The following is a 25,831-nucleotide window of genomic DNA, read 5'->3' on the forward strand; positions in this document are numbered from 1 at the left end:
CATCGAGAGGGGGTGGTACATGAAGACATGGAAAACATTGTTACCTTACTAAATTGCATTCCTGGCTGTGAGGATGGTACGGCTCGATATGTGAATAAGTGGTGTGCACAAGATCAGCTATTTGAACTGACCCTGATATTATTGATTTTGGGAATGCTAACGAAAATGAGGATGATGAAGAAGAAGAACAACAACGATGCATTGCAGAACAAAAGGAGAAAACGATGATGCGCAATGAAGGATTAAGTGCATTGGAAATGGCATTAACCTACATTGAGCAACAGCTGGAAGCAAGTGCAATGGAGGTGTTGATTTTTCGTAGATGGTGGAATCTCGCAGCAAGAAAACGTGAATCAGCAGGCAAGCAGACGTTGTTGACAAGTTATTTTCATAAGACATTTGGAACGGTTTCGTTCAGTACTGTGTGTACTGTAAAATTGAATTGATAATTTAATGAATAGAGTACCATAAAACGTGTTATTGTTTTAGTAATACAGTATAGCCTTCCTGTTTGTTTCAGTTCATTTTCAAAATTATTCTGTATTCAACATTTTCTGATGTACTCCAGGTCCTGTTTAGGAAGGATAATCAAGACTCTATTGTATTAGTTTGTACACTGAGAAAGAGAGTTCAACATCAGCTGAAGACACAGGGCAATATTTTAAGTTTTTTATAAGATGAACTGGGATTTCACTTTCACCTTCATCGTCATTCTTTGGTATAGGTGTTGATATCCATAGGGAACCTGAAATAATTTACCCGAATGAGTAAATTTATAATACCAGTATAAATGGTCCGTTATTGGACATTATAAATTTTCCGGCTAATTCATTCCTGGTTGCTAGTGTTTCGCCCCAGTATGCTAAGTTGGGCTCATCAGTTGGTAAATAGCACACCCACCAAGACGCATGGCTAGTGCATACCGTGGAGGCCACTGCGTAGGCTACTTGGAGCCACCGGCAGTGCCAATGCACTATGAGAGACTTTGTCTCATTACCAAAAATTGATGCCTGCCTGTCCATCACATGACATAGATGTTGATTCCCATAGGGAATCTGAAATATTTGTCCCGAATGAGTAAATTTATAATATCAATATAAATGGTCTGTTCTGGCTATCATTTCCAGATTTACTTCTTTGCCTGAGGTCCTAAGTGAACTTAGACACATCATATTATTACAAGAAGATCATAACTGTAATTGTTGTTGTTGTATATATTTTAATGTTGTAATTATTCCTGCAACATTGTCTTTGTCTGGTATACATATGTTTTAGTTATCACATAATCTGTTTAATTTTACTTAGCTGAAGATGGCCAGCCACTAAGTGGCTGAAATGAGACCCAAGACTGATGTAATATTATTTACTTGATATATTGTATTGAAAAGGGACGTCAATTTATTTCTTATAATACACCTTTGGAAACTTGAGTCTGATCTAGTTCGCTACTCAATTTAGGCATGGGCCAAGCAGATGACAATGACAAGAGAAGGGAAAAATGTATGGCATGTGCCATATATGAAGCAGCATCTGTCACAGCTATTAAAACTTTGTCATCATCAGGACTGATAACATTGAGTCCACTGTTCACAAAATGAGCCACTGTTGGTATTACTCAACTGTTTCATGTAGATCAGAAAAGCTCTGGACGGTGTATCAGGATTAAGCTTGATATAGATGTTGATTCCCATAGGGAACTTAAAATATTTGTCCTGAATGAGTAAATTTATAATAACAATATAACGGTCCGTTATTGGACATTATAAATTTTCCAGCTAACTCATTCTTGGTTGCCTGCATTTCGCCCTTGTGTGCTAAGTTGGGCTCGTCAGTTGGGACTTAGCACACCTCCCAAGACGCAAGGCTAGTACTTACCGTGGAGGCCACTGCATAGGCTACTTGAAGCCACCAGCAGTGCCAATGCACTATGAGAGCTATATCTCATTTCCAAAAATTGATGCCTGCCTGGCCATCAGATGATATAGATGTTGATTCCCATAGGGAACTTAAAATATTTGTCCTGAATGAGTAAATTTAGGTCCGTTATTGGACTTTATAAATTAAGGTGGCAACGTACTGCCCAAGGTTTTCCGTTGTTTCATCAACCAAGAACCACAGATATGAATTTCCAAGGTCCATTACAAAAAAACGTTTCTAGAATGGGATGTTTGCTGCTACAGTGGCACGACACAAATCAGCACTAAATGCGTTTTATCTGGATGAAGTCTCGGATGTCGGCATCAAGAGTGTCTTGTAATCAAGTGTGTCTGCTTCAGTTTAGATTTCCGTTCTGCATTTGCTTTGTGTAGAGCAGCCTGCGTGTGTTGTATAGATGGTACTTTTTTTTTTTTTTCACCAGACACCTGAGAAAGCAAACATTTAAATATTTATGTCATTATTTGTTAACTATTGTTTGGTTACAGAATTGTTTCTACTAAGCACGACTAGTTTTGTCATCAAATTATCATATGGAAATTGAGAAAAAAATATATTTTACTCACCTCTTTGTTGCAAACTACCATGCGTGGTTGTATTATTGTAAACATTGCCAGATAGAAAAAAAAAAATAGTAGGTACAGAATTTTGACTGTGAAGAAGCTTCTTCAGTACAGTTTTTTTTAAACTTGTACAATTAATGAATAAAGTAAATTAACTATGTTTTAATGATAACAATAAATATTGATAGGGCTGACCCACTAGTAACCCGTTGTGTTATTTGATAGGCACTTCTTCTTCTTCTTCTTCTTCTTCTTCTTCTTCTTCTTCTTCTTCTTCTTCTTCTTCTTGAGCTCTTTCCATGAATTAGAAATGTGAAATTATAGCATTAATGTTTTCTATTTATTGCAAAAATGGTATTAAAAATAGCATTTTGTAGCATTAATTATTTGAAAAAATTGCATTTATAGGAACGTTTGAGAGGAGTAAATTAAATTGAAATACTTTATTAGTTCTATATAACTGGATATGCATAGCCTAATCATCATTACAGTGTTCAGCCATATAACTGGGACCTTAGTTCCTACAATGTTTCCAAAAAAAAGGAAGACAGAGGCAGACAAAAATCATAACATTGCGTAAAAGATGTTCCTGCAGAAATGAAATCAGCAGTATTAGATGTAGGAAGAGTAGGAGTATCATAGATATTACAGTAGGCCTAATGTTATAATGTTGTAAGTCTTTGATTACTATTGTGTATCACAGTCTCTCCCTTCTTTCATTTTCTTTCCCCTTTTGTCCATAGGAAGGAAATTTCTGCTTAATTATGGCATATTCTTTTGTTTTAATTTTAGGTCTGTTGAAACAGGCTGTGAGGAAGCGACCAGAACTGAAGTTAATTGTAACATCTGCCACACTTGATGCTGTTAAGTTCTCTCAGTACTTCTTCGAGGCACCAATATTTACCATCCCAGGACGAACATTTCCAGTCGAGGTACTCTACACCAAAGAACCAGAAACTGACTACCTTGATGCTTCACTCATTACTGTTATGCAGATTCATCTCCGGGAACCTCCAGGTACTGATTTTCTATATCTCAGGCTCAGTGTAATGTATATTTTTATTTCAGCAATATTTATAAATTTGCTCTTACTCTTGCACAGTATTAAATCAGAATTTGTAGAAATGTTAATATGTACGTAATACACTGGCCAGCAAAAATAACAGCAACACATACATTTTCTTTAAATTCTTATTTATTAAATAACGTGCAATATACTTAGTTCATTCTTTGATATGTCTCCTTCCATTTGTTTCGGCAAAAAAGAATACAATCAGATGCCCTTCCTCCTAATAGCCCCCAACCTGGAGGACCCGTGTTTTTTCTTAATCAAGATTATCTTCCTCCAGGGGAGGTTGCTATCACTACAGCTGACGAGTCCACCCTACCTACTGCCTCAGTTGACCCATCATGCTTATTTGGTGCTTATTCGCATCTGTCCTGCATATCTACAGGAGCATTCACTATCATCCAAGAGCAAGAGGGAGGCTGAAAATCAGGAAAAACTATGTGGGTAGAAGGGAATGAATGAGGAATACACAAGGGACAGAAAGAAGAAAGCTATGAACATAATAAAAGAAAGGCTGAGAAGGAAGAAGAACTAACATGCAATATACTGCATTTACTCACCTATAACAGCTTCTTTTTGACTAATTTTCAATTTCAAAAATAAGGGAGGGTGTAAAACATGAAAATTGCACATAATGTAGGTTGGATTGGTATGGTTTAAAACCAGAAAAATTAACACCTGACATTTTAAAATGAACACTTAAAATAGTTATTTAAATATATGCTTTATTTATTAGTGATATTAGCACATATAAACAATATTGTATCAGCCCCCTCTTGCATTACCATAGCTGGCCGGATATATGACAATAAGTGCCACACCTCAACCACACAGCACTACATGGAATTCAAGGCTGTACAGTTTTGCAATATCATAATACAGCAACTGCCTGAAATAACAAAACATTTGGTTCTAATACCAACTGACTTTTATAAAATATACACTGAGCAGCACAAAAAATGCAGAACTTGATTTCTTTCAAAACTGAAATTTATTTTAAATTTATGACACTAATCCACTATTTTATGATAGAATATTGTGGTACGGTCCCATCTAAGTGTCTAACAATGAAAAGAAAAGACGGTTATAAACAAATTGAACAAATTAAACCAGAGATGCACATTTCAAGAAAATATTGAATAAGCTCATAAAAGTAATGTATGCACTTCTGTTTTGATGTTATACACTTCACACTTTCACTTCACAGACCTCGGAGACAATCTCGGGGACCTCTGTTCGCATCTTCAAAAGTGTGTATTGCCACCTCTTGCACCAATGACGGCATTCAAACTTTCAGGCATGCTCCTGATTAATGCGGTAATGTCCTGTTGAGGAATCATCTCCCATTCTTCCAGGAGGATATTCCGTAGGTCCTGTAGGGTCTCTGGATAGTGCTGACGGGATCTTCTCCCCAGCTAGTTCCAAACGTGCTTAATAGGATTCAAATCAGGGCTTCAAGCAGGCCATGCCATAGCACGAATCCCTGTTTCATCCAAGAACTCATGCACAATTCTCGTAACATATGGCCGTGCACTGTCATGCATTAGTGTAAAATCATGACAGGGGAACTAGAGACAGGAAAGGGAGGTTTATGTTTTTGAAATAATTAAAAATAATAGTTAAAGTATGAAGGCTTTCACGGCCGGTGTCAATATAATAAAATTCTTCCGGGCTGTTATGCCGTGGTCCACTCCTCTCGCTTCTCCCAGACGTTTCGACTACTGCTGCGGTAGTCATCTTCTGTGGCGTCGTGTAGATACGCTCTCCTGTATCCCGCTGGCGACTGCAAAAGTTGTTAATTGCTAATTTTTATATGGAGTTCTTTGAAGAGGAAGCCCTGCAGACTGCTGTAAATAAACCCAGCTGTTGGTTCCGCTTTGTTGATGACACTTTTGTAATATGGGGACATGGAGAGGAGGCACTTGATGGTTTTCTTACACATCTGAACAGTATTCATCCTCGTATACAATTTACGGTGGAGAAGGAAAAGGATGGAGAATTAGCTTTCCTGGACGTGCTGGTGAAGAGGAAGAATGATGAATCCCTAGGGTATCAAGTATACCGAAAACCAACACACACAGACCGATACTTAAACAAAAATTTGAATCACCATCCTGGGCAGAAGCGCGCCATGATGAAGACTTTGGTGGATCGCGCCCTTCGTATCTGTGAACCAGAGTACATCGAGAAGGAACTACGGCATCTTGATCTAGCCTTACAAACCAATGGCTACACGGTACAAGAGGTCAGGAGAGCACTCCACCCCAGAAGACAGCCAGCGAATAGTAAGCGAGAAGAACCCAGGAAGAAAGGTATCGCTTATTTGCCGTATATACGGGACATCACGGATCGTATTGGAAGGCTCCTTGAACGTCACGAAGTTAAAACCATTTTTCAGCCGACCCAACAGCTACAAAACATGTTACGTTCTGCCAAAGATCCACGTGACCCTCTAACATCTACTGGGGTCTATAGGATACCATGCAGCTGTGGAGCTGTTTATATTGGCACGACTGGCAGAAGTGTCAATACCCGCCTGACGGAGCACAAAAGGAATTGTCGCTTGGGGCAATACGACAAATCAGCAGTAGCGGAGCATGCACTGCTTGACGGAAATCATGAGATCCGTTACGAGGATACTGACATACTGGCCACAACATCTCACTTTCACGCCCGTCTCTACAGGGCAGCAATTGAAATACATAAACATCCGGATAACTTTAATAGAAAGGAGGAAGGACTGAAACTCAGCAAGGCCTGGTACACCCCTTTATATAACGTACGGCCGAAGCTTACTAAGATCAGGGACATTACAGTCAACCAACCAGAGGATCCATTGCTCGGCACGACCCAATCGGAGGTCGTGCACTCCGAGATCCAATCAGACGACAGACTTCTCGGAGCGACCCAGTCAGAATCCATGCCCGGCGCGAACCAATCAGAGGTCGTGTGCTCAGATAGCCAACCAAACATCAGGCTGCTCGGCGCGACCCAATCGGAGGTCGTGCTTTCAGATAGTCAATCAAATGTCGGATTGCACAGCGCGAACCAATTGGAGGCCACACACTTACATATAAATACAGCTGCTTCCCAAACAGCTTTTGCAGTCGCCAGCGGGATACAGGAGAGCGTATCTACACGACGCCACAGAAGATGACTACCGCAGCAGTAATCGAAACGTCTAGGAGAAGCGAGAGGAGTGGACCACGGCATAACAGCCCGGAAGAATTTTATTATATAAAAATAATAGTGTTGGTTACAAGGGAACATGACTAAAGCATTATTGTTACTGTTTTGAGAGTATGGTAGTCTACATGTGAACTGAAGAATGAAGAAACAACAAAATTTAACCAAAGCCTTTTTATTGTGTTTAGGTAGTTCGTGAAAATGAAATGTTGGACGAATATTGATAGATAGTAAGAATATGGTATCAAGAATTTGGAATGACTGCCACGTTGGATAACACATGACCTTTAAATGCAATTGTGCACTGCCTTTGATGGCCAACATTTTGAGCACATAACAAAATAGAAACATTTTGTGTAATGATCACTAATTGAAGAGTTTCTTTTCAAACATCTCCTACTTCATTTGTATCTACTACTTTTGTGAAAATTCGACCTACTGTCAACTAGCGATTGACGAGCAGAGAATCAGACAGCTTTACTGCATAAAAAGAAAAACTTGTTGCCTACCATGTCTCTAAAATCATCACCAATAAATGCAGCGAAAGTCACAACATGCTCCAGAAGGATTTCTTCCACATACCAGTGTGCGGTAATGCTCCTATTCTCCACGAAGACCAAATCCATCCTTGCAGCTGTATTGATTCCTGCCCACACCATCACAGAACCACCGTGAAAAGGCATCCTGAATGAGAATGTGCCAGGGGAATACCTTTCCTCTGGCCTTCTCCAGACACTCTCTCTTCTGTCAGGTGATCGGAGGCCAAATCGCAACTCATCGGTGAACAACACTTGATCCCATTGTTGTACTGTTCAGCCAAGATGTTCCCTTGCAAAACGTATTCGAGCTGTGTGATGCTCACTGGTGAGTTCCAGACCTGCAGCAGGTCTTTTGGACTTAAGATTGGCATCTTCCAGTCTTCTTTGAGCTAACATTGACCCTTCGAACTTGGTGGAGTCGATTTCATGTTTCAACGGCAGTGGTGTGTCGGTTGCGGAGAACTTGAAGTTGTAAGAAGCGGTCATCTCTCTCCGATGTTGCTCTTCTTGGGCCTGATACTGGTCTCCTTGCAAAGCCTCCCGTTTCCCTGTACCTTCGTACGTTTCTGGAAATCGTGGAAGGTGTAGTCCTCAACACTTCTGCAATGTAATGCATGCTGTGACCATCTTCTACCAAAGCAACAGCTTTCACAGTTTGTTCAGGGCTTAACAGCATGTTTACTCCAGAAAGCTGATTAAGACAATCACAGAAAGATCCTACAAGCACATGTGATTGAAAGGGGAACAATTAAGGGTACAACAAGAAGTGCTATAAGAGCGGAAAAACGTTGACTCACATCCAGTTAAGTGTTTTTCAGGTTGCGTGGGAAAAACAATTAATTTAGGCTAGTGCAATAAACAATCAACACTTCATTGTTTGCTCGCAAAGCAACGCCAATAACATACCCCGTCTTAAAAGATTGGTTGAAGTGCTTCACTTTGATTAAATAGTTGATTACACATCATTTATTGGGTGTTACATTTTTCGTGCTGCTCACTGTATATAAAATATAATAGTTATATTAAGTTATATTAAAAATTCATTTCTTTGTACCTTTTGTGCAAGTATGCTTCAGATCACTCAGTAGGATCGCCTATGAAATCCTCAGTTTCATTCTCGCCTTCCCAAAGTAGATCATCTTTAGTTCCATTCAGTGCAGAAGAAATTCCTGTTTTCCTAAAACTTAAACGATCTAAGGGGTGATTAGACCCTACATACTTATAATCTATGCACAGATTATATGAAAGGACAGTCGCTTGATTTTGCCACTTTTTGTCATCTTGTGCTTATCAGTCACCTTGTGTAGAACCTCCTAACGTGGTCTTTGAGTGGCTTATTTATGGATTATGTTATATGATAGTAGGAAGGGAGAGGGTTGAAACCCTGCGCCGTCACATAATCTACTCCTGTCGAATAGCACCAAGGGGTCTGTTCAAGGCTTAACGTCCCCATCCAATGGACAAATCACTATTAACAGCGTCATACGCTCTCACTCCATATGAGCCCTGTGATGAGGTTTGGAATTTAATCCAGGCTTTTGGCACACATTCTAGTGATTAGAAATTGTATACCACTACCTCCCCTACCCTGCCAGCCAACATTCTGATGGTGAAATTATTTTCGACCAGTGGGACTCGAACCAGCTAACTACAGGGTCAGACCGTTTAGACTTTTAACGCCTTAACGATCATGGCCACCAGGCGGGCTACCAAAGGTAACATTAACATTAGATAACAGGTTATCCGTCATCTGGTTGGAAGTGGGTTTTACTGTTAACTGAAATGTTGCACTTTCTGCTTGGTCATGTGAAAGATTTTTTATGGTTTTTCCCTCTTTATTTTTCTCCCCACTAATAGTAAAAAATTAAAAGGGAGTGTTGTAGGTGAGTGGGTGTTATAGGCGAATAAGTACGGTATACTGTATGTGTGTGTATTTATATATACAGTACATCCACAATCCCTGAATAGCCATTGTCTTTGCATATAATGTATGCTCTTTAAAAAAAAACTTTTAAAAAGTATTGATTAATTACGAAGGTTCAAAAGTTCAAACGATTTTCAAATAAAAATTTCTGCTTCAAATGCATTCTTTTGCCATTTTTGGTCACTTTTCCTACATGATCACACGCTTTCATGATTCAACATTCTTCAAAAGTGAGTACTGAAACCTCTGTTGATCACTGCCTGTACCCATTCAGGCATTATGGCACCACAATGTCTTCTTAGGAAGTGAAGTTCCATTTTTTTTTCTAGTACCTCACAAAGTTATCACAGAATGTCTAAGACTCATTGGTGCACTTTTCTGCATAACACATTCCACACGTGTTCATTAGAGATTCTAGTCAGGATTTCATGCCAGCCAGTTCTGCATCCGAATTCCATTGGCATTGAGGAAGTTTGTCAAATGTCGGGGAATGTGAGGTTGTGCATTATCGTACATTAAGGTGAATCTGTCCCTGGGTAAATGGTGTAAAGGGCACAATGTTGTTTTAATGGTTTCCTTGATGTATTTGTGGGCTATAAGATAAACTCTGTACTAGCAGCCACACTAATTTCCGACTCGTTGGCTGATTGGTCAGCGTACTGGCCTTTGGTTCAGAGGGTCCCGGGTTCGATTCCCGGCTGGGTCGGGGATTTTAACCTTCATTGGTTAATTCCAGTGGCCCGGGAGCTGGGTGTTTGTACTGTCCCCAACATCCCTGTATCTCACACACCACACTTAACACTATCCTCCACCACAATAACATGCAGTTACCTACACATGGCATATGCCGCCCACCCTCGTCAGAGGGTCTGCCTTTCAAGGGCTGCACTCGGCTAGAAATAGCCACACGAAATTAATTAAAGCCACACTAATTCCTGCCTACTCCATGGAACCCCAATGAAATGGTATTCTTGATAGGAGAATATTGCTCTCCTGGTCTCCTCCAAACTCTTTCTCTTCTATCCAGAGATATCGGAACGAAATGAGACTCACCTGAGAAGAGTACTATCCGCACATGTTATGTAGAACGCTCGGTTCCCTGTTCCTCACTCGGTAATATTTAGTCTACATTGTTGTGGAGCTAGCAACACTGAAACATGAAGTGCACTTAGGCCACCCCACATCTCATGATTTTACTACAGAGCTATTAGTCTTGTCATGCTTTTGATGTTAGTTTATTGTATTCTGGTGTTAATAGCTTGTTTTCTGTAGTTCATTTGAAGTAATAATTACTGCGTCTGAAGCAACACCAACCGAATCACATGTACCTCAGAAGCTCTAAACTCGTCCTCGGAAAGGTACTTGTACGACTGTGCTCAGTGAAGGCAGAAAAATAATAGCCAAAGTGGCAGAATTCTGCAGCTTTGAATAGGAGAGCTGCCATTTGATGCTCTGACTCTGCAAGTTGATTGATCGAGCTTCTACTTATGTGGGAAAAAGTGTTAACACTAGCAGGAGAACCAAATCATTTTGTGCATCTTGTATAAGTGAATCTCTAAATCTCGGAAAATACTCGGATAAAAATTGAGCAGTGCTATCATGTGTCTTTACTAATTATTTTCTGTTTCTGACTGATAAAAGTCATTTCAACAACTTAGTTACTTAGTAAGAGGTTTATAACAGAGTGAAATAAGAGACTGTCATGTTGGAACAGTCACTTCATTTTCATAAACGTAGGAACGAAATATGGCATGATGTGGTGGAAGTTTCTCCATAATTAATTTGCCTTGTATATGCCTAGTATCTTGATCTGTTAGTACTTTAGTGGCTGTATATCACATGAGAGAAAAAAATATTTTAGCAGAGAATTATGATTCCCTATGTACATTCATGTCATGTTACTGCAAACATTTCTCGGATCTGCAGTGTGCATGCATGACAGCCTCAGATATTTGCAGCATTGCGCTTCTTTAAATTTGCCTCCATTTCTTTTCTTTTTCTTTTCATTTATATGTATTAAGTAATCGTGCACATATGAAGCGTTGTTCAGACTGAACTTGATTTACTACTTTCCCCATTCGTTTCATTCTCTTTGTTTGGCACCAAGAAATGAACACCAAAGCAGCACTTCTTCTCCCTCCCCTGTCCCCACATCCACATAAAGACAGCACTCAACAAAACTTGCATGCTGTTCCATTGTCCACTCCTGATGTTATTGCGAAAAACAGACTTTCTATCCGGTGGTATCTTGTGAGCGTTAGACTCGTGCCAGGTCTTTTTGAGGAATGATCATCTTCTAACCTTCTCCTCACAGTCCTTTCACTTACTTTCACATTCCGAACATGTTGGAGCTGATTTCTCACTTCAACGTTGATAGTACAGCGATGACATAAGATCTGATGGATAATAAACCAATCCTCTCCCATGGAAGTTGACCTGCTCCAACCTGATCCAGGTCTCCTCCTATTGTTTGAACCAAGCTCCCTGTACGTCTCCACTGTTTTGACATATTATGGTAGAAGCTGTGGTTTCTAACACTTCTACAATATAATGGTACCTTCTTCCATCCCCAACCAGCGTTACTGCTCTCACAGCATCTTCTGAACTTAAAGGCATCCTTATCTGTCTAAATTGCTTTTGAAACTGTAAGAAGGGTCTCAAAAAAGGTGTTTTAATCGTACAGTGTACAGAATACTGATAATGAACAAACAATCAACGGCTATAAAATATTGTATGGAGACTGCCGGGAGCATTATAGAAGTAATGGTGCAGACCGCAACAATCTCCAACAGTGTCTTGATTGAAACTGTGTATAATGGATGTTAAAACATTATTAATTCAGTAGAATATCATATTAATATACAGTAGTTTATTTGTAAATTAAGATTTTAAAGAAATAGATGAAGTGTTGCAGAATTTTTTGCCGGTCAGTATATCTTTGGAGTAATCTTCATCTCCATTTGTGATGATAATATCTCTACCATATTATATTTTCAGGTGATATTCTGCTCTTCTTAACGGGTCAAGAGGAGATTGACACAGCTTGTGAAATTCTTTATGAGCGCATGAAGTCACTTGGTCCTGATGTTCCAGAGCTTATTATCTTGCCTGTTTACTCAGCACTGCCCAGTGAAATGCAGACCAGAATTTTTGAACCAGCACCTCCAGGTTCTCGTAAAGTTAGTGACTATTTTCTAAAGAAAAATTCTTGTGTTTACAAAATATTGAATTTGCAATACTTTTAAATGTTTCCTCTTTCTTGTAGGTTGTCATTGCAACAAATATTGCTGAAACTTCACTGACAATAGATGGAATCTATTATGTAGTGGACCCAGGTTTTGTCAAACAAAAAGTATATAATTCCAAAACAGGAATGGACTCGCTAGTTGTTACTCCAATATCCCAGGTATGTTGACATTACAATAAACTTTAATAGCAAAAACAGTTAGGCATTGAGGTGCACCGAGAGATGCAAATCTCCAACCACATTCACGTACAACTGCCAATGTTTAGTCCATATTTTCTTGAGCCTTCTTGTGATGTATTTGTAAGAAGTAATGAAAGCAGAACCCTTTGTGAAATGAGTAGTGACTAGAGATGGAAGAATGAAAGGAATATTGAAACAATCTGATATCAGGTTGCCAAACTGTAAAATGAAAAAATACACCAAAGCAGAATATTCATGTAAGTAAGGTTATGTTTCGCACCTAGTCAGACATTGAGACGAACCTACACTGTAAGTTGTTCACACATGATCAGATGATCAATTTGGTTATGTAGGCCTACTGTGTGCGGGATCACACCAAAAGATTCAGCGAAATCCTCAGACATCTTTGGCTGCAATGTTGTATCGCATCCCCATATTTATTTTATTTACATTTTATGGCCTCCTTTGGACCACTAGTCAATTTTATAAGCAAGGTTTTTCAGTTTTCTGTCAGCCCAATACTTCTTCATTCTCTTGGATCTTAACTTTCTTTCTTTGTCGGAAACCACCCATTCCATTGCCTTTGTGTTGATCTTGATTTGTTGTCTGCTTTGTCTGTGATATTCTTGACTTTATCTGTTTTGGTTTTTAACACATTGCGGACCGGGTGCTCATCACACTGTTCAAACCCTGCGCCCGGCCATTTTCTGTGTAACTTACTGCTACAGCGCTTGCACATAAAGAAATTAGTCTAACTTCACTAACCTTCTACTGATTATGGTGAAATTTACTGAAGACCTTTGGTCTCTCTTCGTCACTTCTTCCTCACGATCATTCAACCTCTGTTAAACTACTGCTCTCCGATTTGGACAACAGCCTCCCCCCTCCAATAAACAGTTAGACAGAGCAGTGTCCTTCTTTGCTGCAATTGTAAGAAACAGAAACCCCAAGCTCAGAAATCTGTCTACGCAGCAGGTATTAAGGGCAATAAATATGTCACCTCTGCACATCAGACAACAGGTAGCTGACCTGAGTTTCCTCCACGGGATCTTAAATGGGCATTACCGCTCAGAACATCTTGTCTCACTCTTCTCCCTCCGTGTTCCTTCCCGCTCCACCAGAACCAAAGACTTCTCCACATTCCCCACACTCAGCACTCAATACTTCAACGATCTTTCCTAATCCGCTTCCCAACACTCTTTAACAATATTAATAGCAGGCAAGAGCTGTGCCAAACCCCCTGACCCCTGAACTACCCCTAGACATATTATTAATCCATACAACCTCAACATCAACACGTTCATAGAGAATAATTCAAGCCGCAGGATCTTTGATTAGGAAAGGCTGAAATACCGCCCCGAGCTGGAAACACTCCCTCATAATTGATGAACAAGGGGCAAGACTATGACTACTAACAATAAAAGAAAAATGACTTAGAACTAGGGTTTATTAATAAAATTCAAATGAAACATTAAGACAGAAAACAGAACTCATAAGTGAAATCTAAAGAAGTGTAAAGATAGTAAACATGGACGTACCTTGCATTAATAAACATCTCTGAATCATGGCGTGAGCTCAAGACTAACCCTCTTTTGAATACATTATCACACATTTTAAAATGCTCAGCGCCTGTCAAGCACACCTTCATTATATCATTTGCCGTGTAATTACCGTATTCACATCTTAATAAGGTCGCCCGTTTTATGATAAAATGCCATTCATTCACGACACCGCTTTACTACACCATTATGTAATCAACAATACGAATAGCTCTCACAACAATCCGCCCATCACGGAGAACAAAAGACAGATAGGAAGAATGGAGATATCGGCGCGAGGCTAAAACCAGCCTCCATGGACCAAAACCAAGAATGATAAATCCAAAGAATACAACAGGCACGCCCAATGCATAAATACGCAGCCAGCATGGCGGCACTCGAGCGAGTATCAGCCACGGATAAAAATAAATTTACAGATCTGTGCCGAGAACAAAAAGGGGCACAGATACAAACAAACAATAAGGCAGGTCGACCAACATACCACCTTTTTCACTCCTCCACACACCAACGCATACGCTTCCAGCATTCGCACGCACACATGAGGGTATCGGGAAATAAAAGGCGAATGGCTGTTCAAATAACACAGTCAAATGCAAATCATAAATTTATGACCCCACGGTCATAATCAACAGCTCTCCCATATTCCAAGTTTTTTGCGTGCACCGTGCCATTATATTATTAGGTCGGGGCGAACCATCATTTTATTCACATCCATCAACATAGCGCGTCTCGTGTGATCTGGATGTAGCTCCTTGGTCAAGACGGGAGGCATATATATTTTGCGATTACGAAGTATGGGAGCACGCAGTGCACCAAAACGTAGCCACTCAGAGACCCTTTTGCCATCATCACAAGATCACATCCCCACCCACATGAAACATATCAAATGACGGAGCGGAAAAGATGCATGTCAATCAACCATGACAGTTGGGAATGAATCATCACCAAAAACAGATATTAGAAAAAGTACCAACATACCTGCAGTTATCAATAGTTAAAATAAGAAAAGATAAGCGTAAATAATCCAATCTTGAAGATGTTAAATGAATATTTATGACACAAAAACGCCACCTCAACCATCGTGACTGGCATTGTTGTTACCTGTCACGTACACACAGAGAAGATGAGCTTCAAAGAGAAAAAGGTCACTGCTCTCGTACGGCCTCCCAGTTTAAACACAGAAGGTGCTGCTCTCTACTGGTCAGTACAAGACATACATAAGTAAATATGGGAAAATGAGGCTGATAGAACCCATTTGCATAAAAGTGTCAAATAAATGAACATGCAACAAGCATGGTTCAGAGCTTGATATAGCATCAAATAAAAGCATATTCGACAGGGGTGTAAATAGTCTCTTAAAGTGAGAATTAGGGCCTAGGGAAACAGGAACATGCCCAGAGAGGAAGCTAGGTGGACCGAGGTTAGGGAATTTTCCATCTGTAAATTCATCCGTCATTTATTCAATGGTAACAAAATATTTACAACACCATAACTGAAGAACCTTTTCAAAGTAGACCAATAAACTTCTGTTGGCCTCGTGCATACAACCGAGAACATAATATCTATTACCCACAGATAATAATATAACAGAAATACAAGTAGTACTAGAATGTAACATTTCAAAAATACATATTACAGAAAGAAACGGCCTTCAGCTGTCATAGGCCCCTGGACTACGAACCCGGCACTTCGACACAGCACAGCACACACAGAAGCACAACTCTAACCCAGTTACACACCCATTCGCAGCCGCAAGCATTAACCTTTCACTCAATATACACATGCAACATTCATTCACGACTTACGCTCCGATGTTCGCAGCCCAGAAGCCAAGCCTCGGGTTCGAAATGGACCCCCAAGTAGATGCTCTACAGAGTGACAAATAAATAATGAGAGTTAAACACTGGATACAATCAGCTACCAAGGTCACGCTTGAGAAGGAAAGGGAAAGGGACAGGACGGGGAACAACCAATGTTGAAACAGAAAATACACTCAACTCATAGCGCAGGCGCACTTCAAGTGTCTGTAAGAGTCTTTTGAGTCTTAGAAGTTTCTTATCGTCGCCATAAGACCTATCTGTGTCGATGCGATGTAAAGCCCCTACCAAAAAAAAAAAAAAATAAAAGAAGTTTCTCGTTATACAGTTTTTAAATACATGAAAAACATCTGTGATAAGAGATAAGTTGATGTGAAGGGATTATACCGTCATCTTGACCCACGACGACTTGGCTGTGAACGTGGACATTCTCATGGTTTTCGATTTGGACAGTTGTTATTAGTAGGCTGTGTACCTGATCTTGTTATATTTTGTTATGTTTGTTATATTTTATTATGAAAGTTTACATTTGTTAATCAGTTTGTTGACAGTGCAATGCTCAGTGTAGCTGTATCTTGTGGTTCATGAATAAATAAATAAATAAATTAATTAATTTTGAGGGGACCAGTTGACAGTAGTCTTTCTGACATGACTTTTTTTTAACCTGTCCTGTCACTATAAACAAAGCAAAAAATGTTTGCAATTCACAACTAGTTACATCAGGCCACTTCGAGCCCTTAAGAGGTATTTTGTGTAATGAAGTAGTTCGCTGGATACAAGTTCATCTGCTCGGCAACAAGTTCAAAGAAATCATCACAAAAAATAAGCCCTACTACTTCGTCAATATTTTGAGGTTCATCAAGTCTTACCATTATGCCAGGAACTCCTGGGAAATCTTTTAAAGTCCGTGAACTATTATTTTCTACCCATTCATCAGAAGAAATGGACACATCACTTCCATTTACACGCGCAACATCACTTTCAGTCTTGTTCTCGACCACCATTACTTCACGCTGTTTGGAGGGCACAATTCATTATTATCAACCAAAACACTTTTGTCAGAATAGCTATCAACATTGAACTCGCGATCGTCAACATCACTGGGGCCTTCCGAATACTTTTCCGCATATAATTAATTAAAAATCTCGTCTGCATCTACCTTCATGTTCAGTCTGGGAAGCACCATCTTACCCACCACATGGCTCCTTGAACGATGTAAACACGAGGTCGGAAAACTTAGAAAATGAACCATAAAACAGAAGAAGAATGTAAAGCAAAGCTAGCATGGAATAAACAAAAGCTTCAACACCAAGATTCTAGTAACCTTCACCGCCAGATAGTTTCAGAGGTTTTGACAGATGTCACCGAACATACAAGTCTCGTGAAGACGAGTTAACTCGTCTCCCATCCACAACGCTTGGCCTGTCCAACACAAGTAAACTCTTCTCCCGTCCACAATGTGTTAAATTTTCTGTTGTTATTTGTAGTTCCCTCATATCTTCCTTAATTATTGTAATCCATCTAAGGCTGCACTTACTGTTCCATAATTTTATTCAATAATTCTCCTGATGATCCTGTTTTCTGGTGTCCTGGGTAGATGTACAAAGAATGAGATCCATTTGTTCCTGATTGTGCTCATTACTGGTTCCATTTCCTTTGAGACTGTTTCCGTAAAACATAGTCTTCAGTGTCCATTTTCTTGGTAGTTTTTATTTATGTACATTCTGATTATTCTTCTTTCAATCTTGAATAACATCCCCATATTTATTGACACTAATTATTATCAAATGGCTAATATCATGTAAAATAAAGGAATTGTTTGATTAATGAAGATCTGTTCATAAATGCAAAAGGTCTGTTCCATTTGCAGCTTAGTAAATGCTTACAACAATCCAGGCAATCAAGTAGTCGCTTAGCACATTGTTTCTCAATGAAATTTCAGCCTGTGATAAATTTCTAAATTAGTTCTGAGTGGTTATGAGGTACTGCAGGTATTTAGGATGCACTCGACAAAGGTCAATTTTTTATTGTTGTTTCGAATCATAAATATAAAAGATAGTAGTGAGTGGTATGGCTTCTTACAGGAAGGGATTTTATCTGTAATACACTCTTGCTTTTGGTTAGTACAGTGTACACAAGAAAAGAGTGGTACAGACATTCCAGATGTGATAGCCTAACTCGACATAACACTGTGTCTGTATCCTTCCTTTACTTATTTTAAATGTGTATGTAACTGCATAATATTAACATTAGTAGAAATGCTGATTTTTGCATACTGGAATAAATTATGAGTTTGGAAGAGAGTGATGTCTATATGACAAGAAGGCAAAAAATGTAGAAACATGGAAGATGGCAATTTCCAACAACAAGCAAAACCGTGGAGAAGCACATACATTTAACATCTTGGAGAAGTGTGTTAATTTCTATATTCTATTTGAGAACTCATATTTAGCCTATAAATGGAGATTAGAGCTTGCCTTTGATATCCAAAATCAGAAAGTGATGATAATTATACTGCTGATGTGAATATTGAAATTCTCGAAACTTGTATTTGCGAGTTTGTTCCTGTTATCTGCAATGCCTCGTCTATATATATATAAAATAACATGTTTTACCTGACTGACCGTCCCACCCACCCTGCTGGACATAAAGAAATTAAATGTTGGGGATAGATTTGTATTACAATGTAGGTGCTCACTAAGGGAGGAATTTTAGATATTCTGTCTCTGAGGGGGTGAATTTTTAAAATGAGTTGTTTCTATATCTCAACAGTTTAAAAGACATGAAAACAGGTATTTGCAGTCTCCTTTAAAAATAAGAAAAAACATATTTTTTTATTTTTGATAAATCCTCTTAAGGGAAGTGAAAAAAAGGATAAAAAGGAGTTGAATACCTTTTATGAGGATACTTAAATCTCAAAATCTGAAGATGTTGTAGTCATGAAAATTGGTATTTTGAATCGTCATGAAAATTGGTATTTTGAATCTCCATAAAAATAAAGAAACACGCATTTTTTGTTTTTGGAAACTCTACTTAAGGGGAGGTGAACAGGACTGACAAAGGGGGTGAACTTTTAAAATGAACATATCTATAACATATCTAAAAAATGTACCGGGCGAGTTGGCCGTGCAGTTAGGGGCGCGCGGCTGTGAGCTTGCATCCGGTAGGTAGTGGGCTCGAATCCCACTGCTGGCAGCACTAAAGATGGTTTATCTGTGGTTTCCCATTTTCACACCAGGCAAATGCTGGGGCTCTACCTTAATTAAGGCCACGGCCACTTCCAACTCCTAGGCCTTTCCTATCCCATCGTCGTCGCCATAAGACCTATCTGTGTTGGTGCGACGTAAAGCCAATAGCTATCTAAAAGATGTAACATGTTACACATGTGAAAATTGGTATTTGAAATCGCCTGTAAAATTAAAGGGACACGCATAATTTGTTTTCTGAAAATCCACTTAAGGAAAAATGTTAAGGGAGTGAATTTTTAAAATTAGGATATCTACAGTTTGTTTCAAAAATTTAACATATTACAGATGTGAAAATTGGTATTTTTAATGTTTTAAAAATAAAGTAACGCGTATCTATTGTTTTTGGAAAAAATACTTGGGTGGGTGGGGGTAAATAAGACTGAAAATGGGGATGAATTCTTTTTATTAGGATACTGGTATCTGGTATCTGAAGATGTTACAGACATGAAAATTGGTATTTGGAATCTCCTTTAAAAAGAAACATTTTGTTTTTTGGAAAATCCACTTATGGGTTGGGGAGGGGGTGTTTGTAGAAAAGACTGAAACTGAAGATCTTAAAGGCATGAAGATTTGTATTTGGGTTCTTTTAAAAATAAACAAAAACACATATTCTTTTGTTTTCGGAAAGTCCAATTTGGGGGGGGGGGATTAAATGAATTGAAAAAAAAAAGTTGAATTCTTTGTATCAGGATACTTATATCTCAAAAAACAAAGGATGTTTGGACCTGAAAATTGATATTTGGAATCTCCTTTATTAATTAAGAAACACTATTATTTTGGGGGAGGGGAGAATCAACTTATGAGGGGGTGTAAAAGGAGTTGAATTCTTTTTATGAGGATACAGATAAGAAGTGGACTTAAAACAATACGCCCCTAAGGGGTTTTTACTGGGGGTGAGGAATGATGACAAAAATATGCATTTATATGAAATGGTTTGAATTATGAAGTTAAAATTTCAATTAATACCCTAGGTGTTAAATAACAGAAGGTTTGAAACAGATTTAACCCCTCGGTGAGTTAAATGGGGGTTAAGATCCGAAAACAAATATATTCATTCCTTCCTCCCAAACGGTTTAATATACAAAGACATAATTCCAAATAGCTGTATATATTTTAAATCCTAGGTGTGAAATAGGAAGTATTTTTAAACGTTTCATCCATAAAGTGTTAAATGAGGTTAGCTCCATAAACGAAATTATTCATCCCTCCAAAACCGTGTGGTGTACAAAGTTGTAATTTTATGAGAAGGATCTCCTTTCATGTCTTAGATGTAAAATATCGTATACTTCAAAGTGTTTCTCCCCTAAGGGGTTTAGATGGTGGTTGACTCTCAAAAACACAATATCCATTCTTCCAAAACCGTTGCAAGCATGAACTTAATTTTTTTTTAATATGAAGGGTAGTAGTCTATATCCTAGATGTTAATAAATACAGTATATAGTAACATTCACCCCTTAAAAAAGTATCCATTCCTCCATTACGTTTCAACGTACAAAATCAAAATTTCATAGGTTGGTCGCTTTTACATCCTAGATGTTAAATAAGGTAGGTTTTAAAACATTCAAATTCTTCTGTATGAGGTTCAAAATATGAGTGTTAGATCAGAAAATAATAATTCCCCCAAAACCTTTTGGCGTACGAACTTAGGGCGTATTTTACAGGCTCAACTGACAGTGGACTCTACAAAATGTAAAACTTTGAATAATAACTTTCAGTTTAAAACCGTAGCAAAACACGGATATCTTGCAAGTATAATATATATACACCATTTTCTTTGTATCACTGTTTCAGGCTCAAGCCAAACAACGGGCAGGTCGAGCTGGAAGAACGGGTCCTGGTAAATGTTACAGACTTTATACTGAACGTGCATACCGTGATGAAATGCTGCCCACACCTGTACCCGAGATCCAGCGCACTAACCTTGCCACAACAGTATTGCAGTTGAAGACCATGGGTATTAATGATTTACTGCACTTCGACTTCATGGATGCACCACCAGTGGAATCGCTCATAATGGCTCTAGAGCAGCTGCATTCTCTCAGTGCCCTTGATAATGAAGGGCTACTGACGAGATTGGGACGAAGGGTGGGTATATATATCCATACCAGCCTATTAGGAAAAAAATAAGTAACTAAAGAATGTTCTCTTCAATTACTCGATGCTGATATTGAATGGCTTTTATTGTAGATTTTAACCCAGATATGCGTAAAATATTTTTTGTTGGGTTCATGATTTCACATTTTATAATTAACGTAATGCATGAGTTAGTACAGGTAAACTTCAACTTGGAAGAAAAAAATATGTTAGTTTAGACAGAAAGAGGTGTCCTTTTAAAAGGACAGTAGGCATATAAGGGGTATATTGGTCACATGTACATATGGTGAATAAGTTAACATGTACGCAGTAGTCTAATGTTTATTGTACGATATTGTGTACAATAGTGAAAGAAATCATCGTCGACACACACACTTTTGGGTTAATTCTGAAAGTGGTAACTATGATATGTGTGATAGAGCCTACTAAAGAAAAAAGATATGAATTATTTATAATTCATGTTGAAATAAGTAATACCGTATATTGAAATATAAATATATTTATGATTTGGTTTGTTACTTTTTGTTCCTTTCTATTAGAAATAAATCAGTCATCCTTACACTGAACATTGTGACCCTTACTTAAGAATAATCCCCAAGATTGTTAATGGAATAACACTAGGAGAGAGGGAAAGACCTAATTGTGGTATTCTTAGGCCTAGAAAAGGCATACGCATACAATAGGGTGCCTAGAGCAGTCATATGGGAGTGCCTGAATATCTCGTAGGCAAGGTCCAGAAGCTGTACCACAACTGTGGGAGCTGTCTGCATGTTGGAGATGGCCTTCCAGAATAGTTTAATACCACAAAGTGTGTCCAACAAGGCAGGGTACTCTCACCATTGCTATTCATTACTGTCATAAACAGTATTCTTAAAAACCTGAAAAGAGAATTAGTTAGGGAACTGCACACATTGGTGTTTGCTGATGATATTGCCATCTAGGGAGAGACAGAGGTTGAGGTACAAACTAGGCTGGATGAATGGATAGCAAAGTTCAAACAGTATCAAATGAAAGCTAGCACAACAAAATCTGTTACGCTGACAATGGGTAGGAAAGAGATTGGCTGCCACATAAAGCTTGAAGGTGAAAACATTCAATGTGTAGAGGTATTCAAATACCTTGGGAGTGTAATTTCCAGCAGGAGTCTGCAGATAAAGATATAGTAAAGAGAGTGGCTAGCAGTTCCAACTTCTACAACATTGTAAGATGTCTACTTTGGGAAAACAGAGTGCCCATGGGAACGAAGATAACTCGAATAAGTCATACTTTGTGTCCATTCTTACATACAGGCTAGAAACATGTACACTGAAAGAGAGAGAAGTTAATAAATTGCAAGCTTGTGAAATGAAGTTTCTATGAACTACTCTCCAAAAAACATGCAAGAACCATGTAAGAACCATGTAAGAAACGATGACATCAGAATGAAACGGTAAGTGGATTCAATAGAAGAAAAGCTAAGGACTTCGAGACTAACCTGGTATGGACATGTAAAGCGAATGCTTGGCACAAGAATACCACGTGCACGCTTAGAAAGAAACGGTTGATGGAAGCAGGCCAGTGGGAAGACCTAGGAATAGATGGATACACCAACTGAGAGAGGATGTAGAGAGAAAAGGAGGGAATTGGGAGTCAGTGGTGAGAGAGAAGGCATTTCTGGACAGACAGTGATGGCGAAGACATGTTTGACAGCACCCTACCTGGCATGCTGGAGGGGTTCTATGATGATGATGATGATGATGATGATGATGATGATGATGATGATGATGATGATGACGACTTAAGAATAATATAGAAAATACATCGAACTCATAATAATACCAAAAGTCTCTACCAATTGATGAACAGAGAGAACTTAAATTGCACTTGTTTTTTCCTTTCCATTACCACAGGGACAACTTGCTAATGTAACTCAGAGTATGACTATATGCCATTTTAGTGTGATGAAATGATCTCGGGGTGTTTGTTACGTATGTAAAACATATCCAGAACAAGAATATTTGAACAAGAAAGCAGGTATTAGTGCTGAGTGAAGTGCCACCATAATGATAACATCTGTATTGTCTTACAGATGGCAGAATTTCCCTTGGAACCCAATCTTTCTAAGATGCTGATTATGTCGGTGCATTTGAACTGCTCTGATGAAGTTCTCACCATTGTCTCCATGTTGTCAGTGCAGAATGTTTTCTACAGGTGAGATCTTACACTTTTATATCTATTCAGTATCATTTTTGGTAGCTGTGGTGTATAAGTTGTGTATAGTATTTTTTTTTTTTTTTTTGAAGAAATTTGTTTTCCTTGAACATACAGTACATTTTTTAATTGGACGGTGTTATGCATCAAGTGGCTATGTGTCAAATCTTAGTTTTGAACATAATTCGTTCAAAGGTTTTCATATATTTAAAACCATCTCAAAAGAGTTATTTTAGTCAAAATACATATTTGGTACAGTTATGTAATGTGGTGCATGTAATCCGATTATTCAGAAGAAAACTAATGTAGGGCAATATTTTCCTTGTTTTCATCAAATTTAACTTAGCCATATTTGCAGTTTCAGACCGAAGATGCGCATGAAGCGGCTAAGCGCCAGACTGTGTTGGTTAACTTGTTGATGCTCAGGGCTACAGAATATTTAGTTATGCAACAGTAAGTTAAGTGCCACATCGTTAGATTTTGTTATTAATAACCAAGAACCAGCAATAGAATATTAAGTTTTCAATAGCTATTACTATTTTATTATATATGAATTTCACAGAAGTATACAGGCAAATAAGTATTGAACTCTTAAAAGAAATAGCAAAAAAAAAAAAAAGAACAAAGTGGTAGTAACATTCCTAAATTCTGACTACCTGACGAGGAATCGAACCGACATCCTTCCAGGTACACCTTTACCACCTGTGCTAGCACACCTTCTTCAAGGCCTTAGTGGATGACTTATAATGATTAATTAATGGAAGTTTATGAACTTGCTGTATTTATTACTAAACTGCTTTGTGTAATTAAGTTACTTAAACCCAAACAGCCAACTGTACACTTTTAGAACGATACAGTAAAAATCGAGCATGCACTAATGATAATGCACTGCTGGCACTATACAAATACCTGTAATATATGGGAGGATGTTAGAAAACGCTAAATACCACTTGACAAATCAATTCTTTGAATAAGGTGGATAGATGGTTGATACATTGTAACCCTGCATTATGATAGTGAAGCTTATTTTTTTTCTTCTGTTACAGCTGGTTAAATTCAGACAGAGCTCCATGAGAATTCGAGCAGTTAGATCAACTCTTTAGGCGATAGATGGTACCAGTATTCTGTTTTTTGAAAATTGTTGCTTAGCCGGTTGATGCATAGCACCATCCAATTGTCCTCGTCAAATATCTCACCTGTGTTGGTGGATGATGAAATTTATATCTTTAACAAATATCTTATCATGTCGGTGATACATTCATTCAAGACACTTGCCCTATTTTGAAGTGTTTATTTTTGGAAGAAAGTTTAAAAAAATACAAGGTGATATTTGATTATTTATTCAGGTCTTGTGCACAACTGCTGGATATCGCTTACACTACGGTGGGCATGTGCCTTCCCGTAGTGAAATCATCAACTGTTATGGAATAATAAAATATAAATAAATTGACAAACTACTTAGCACATTGCAGCAAATGCTGAAATTGCTCTCCACTAGCCTGCAGACATCCATTGTAGTGTAAAATAATATTCCTTTTTACCCTTTGCAATTCAACTCTAGAAATTTTGAGAATTTCATTACAGATTACATCTTTGAGTTCTTCTGTTGTGGGTGGATTACTTTTATGTACTTTCTCCTTTAAACTACTCCACAAATAAAAGTCACAGGGTGTCAAATGAGACTGTGGTCCGTCCATAAACCTGGGCTAATTACTCATTCCCCGAAAATATTATGCACTGCATTAATGAGTTACATGCCATATGAGCTGTTGCACCATTTTGGTGAAAGTACCTGGCTGTCCTTTTCCTTTCAGTCAGTTGTAAAAAAAAGTAAAGGATCAACTCAATATAATAGTCAGAATTTATGATGTCTTGAGAGAAAAAAAATTGACCCAATTATGCTTGTTGCATTAATGATGCATTAAATACCAATGGAGGGTTTAAATCACCATTATTCATTACCTGAAGAAACCAATATTGCAGTTGCGTATTACAGCAGCAGCATCTCTTTGGCTTAAACTCGAGTTTTCTTGTTGCCCTGTCTTCAGTAAAATACAGAATGCCTGCTTGTTGCACAAGTTTCCTTAAGGATTTCCTGGAATTGTTCTTGAATATCTTGGAGATTTTCATCTGTTAGGCACTGTTGGTTCGCTAATAGCTCTCTGGTTTAACACTGAACCTACATGTTTGAATCTATTCACAAAATTTTATTCCAACATGGGTTGGAGCAGTCATTACACCAGCTCAAACTGCTGGTAGGCAAGCTGGGAGTCAGTATGT

The 25,831-nt window shown here is 38.4% G+C and overlaps 1 protein-coding gene across 1 annotated transcript in view; it reads left to right on the forward strand.

Annotated features, from left to right (window-relative positions):
* Window positions 1–25,831, forward strand: part of pea (ATP-dependent RNA helicase pea) — a 149,527-nt gene that overhangs the window by 116,334 nt on the left and 7,362 nt on the right. Inside the window, exons 13-17 of the mRNA XM_067147677.2 lie at window positions 3,291–3,515; window positions 12,214–12,395; window positions 12,482–12,622; window positions 21,059–21,352; window positions 23,430–23,551. Coding sequence (XP_067003778.2) covers window positions 3,291–3,515; window positions 12,214–12,395; window positions 12,482–12,622; window positions 21,059–21,352; window positions 23,430–23,551 — 964 coding nt within the window. The remainder of the gene's footprint in view (window positions 1–3,290; window positions 3,516–12,213; window positions 12,396–12,481; window positions 12,623–21,058; window positions 21,353–23,429; window positions 23,552–25,831) is intronic.

The sequence above is a fragment of the Anabrus simplex genome, chromosome 5 (assembly GCF_040414725.1).
Source record: "Anabrus simplex isolate iqAnaSimp1 chromosome 5, ASM4041472v1, whole genome shotgun sequence".
Lineage (NCBI taxonomy): Eukaryota > Metazoa > Arthropoda > Insecta > Orthoptera > Tettigoniidae > Anabrus > Anabrus simplex.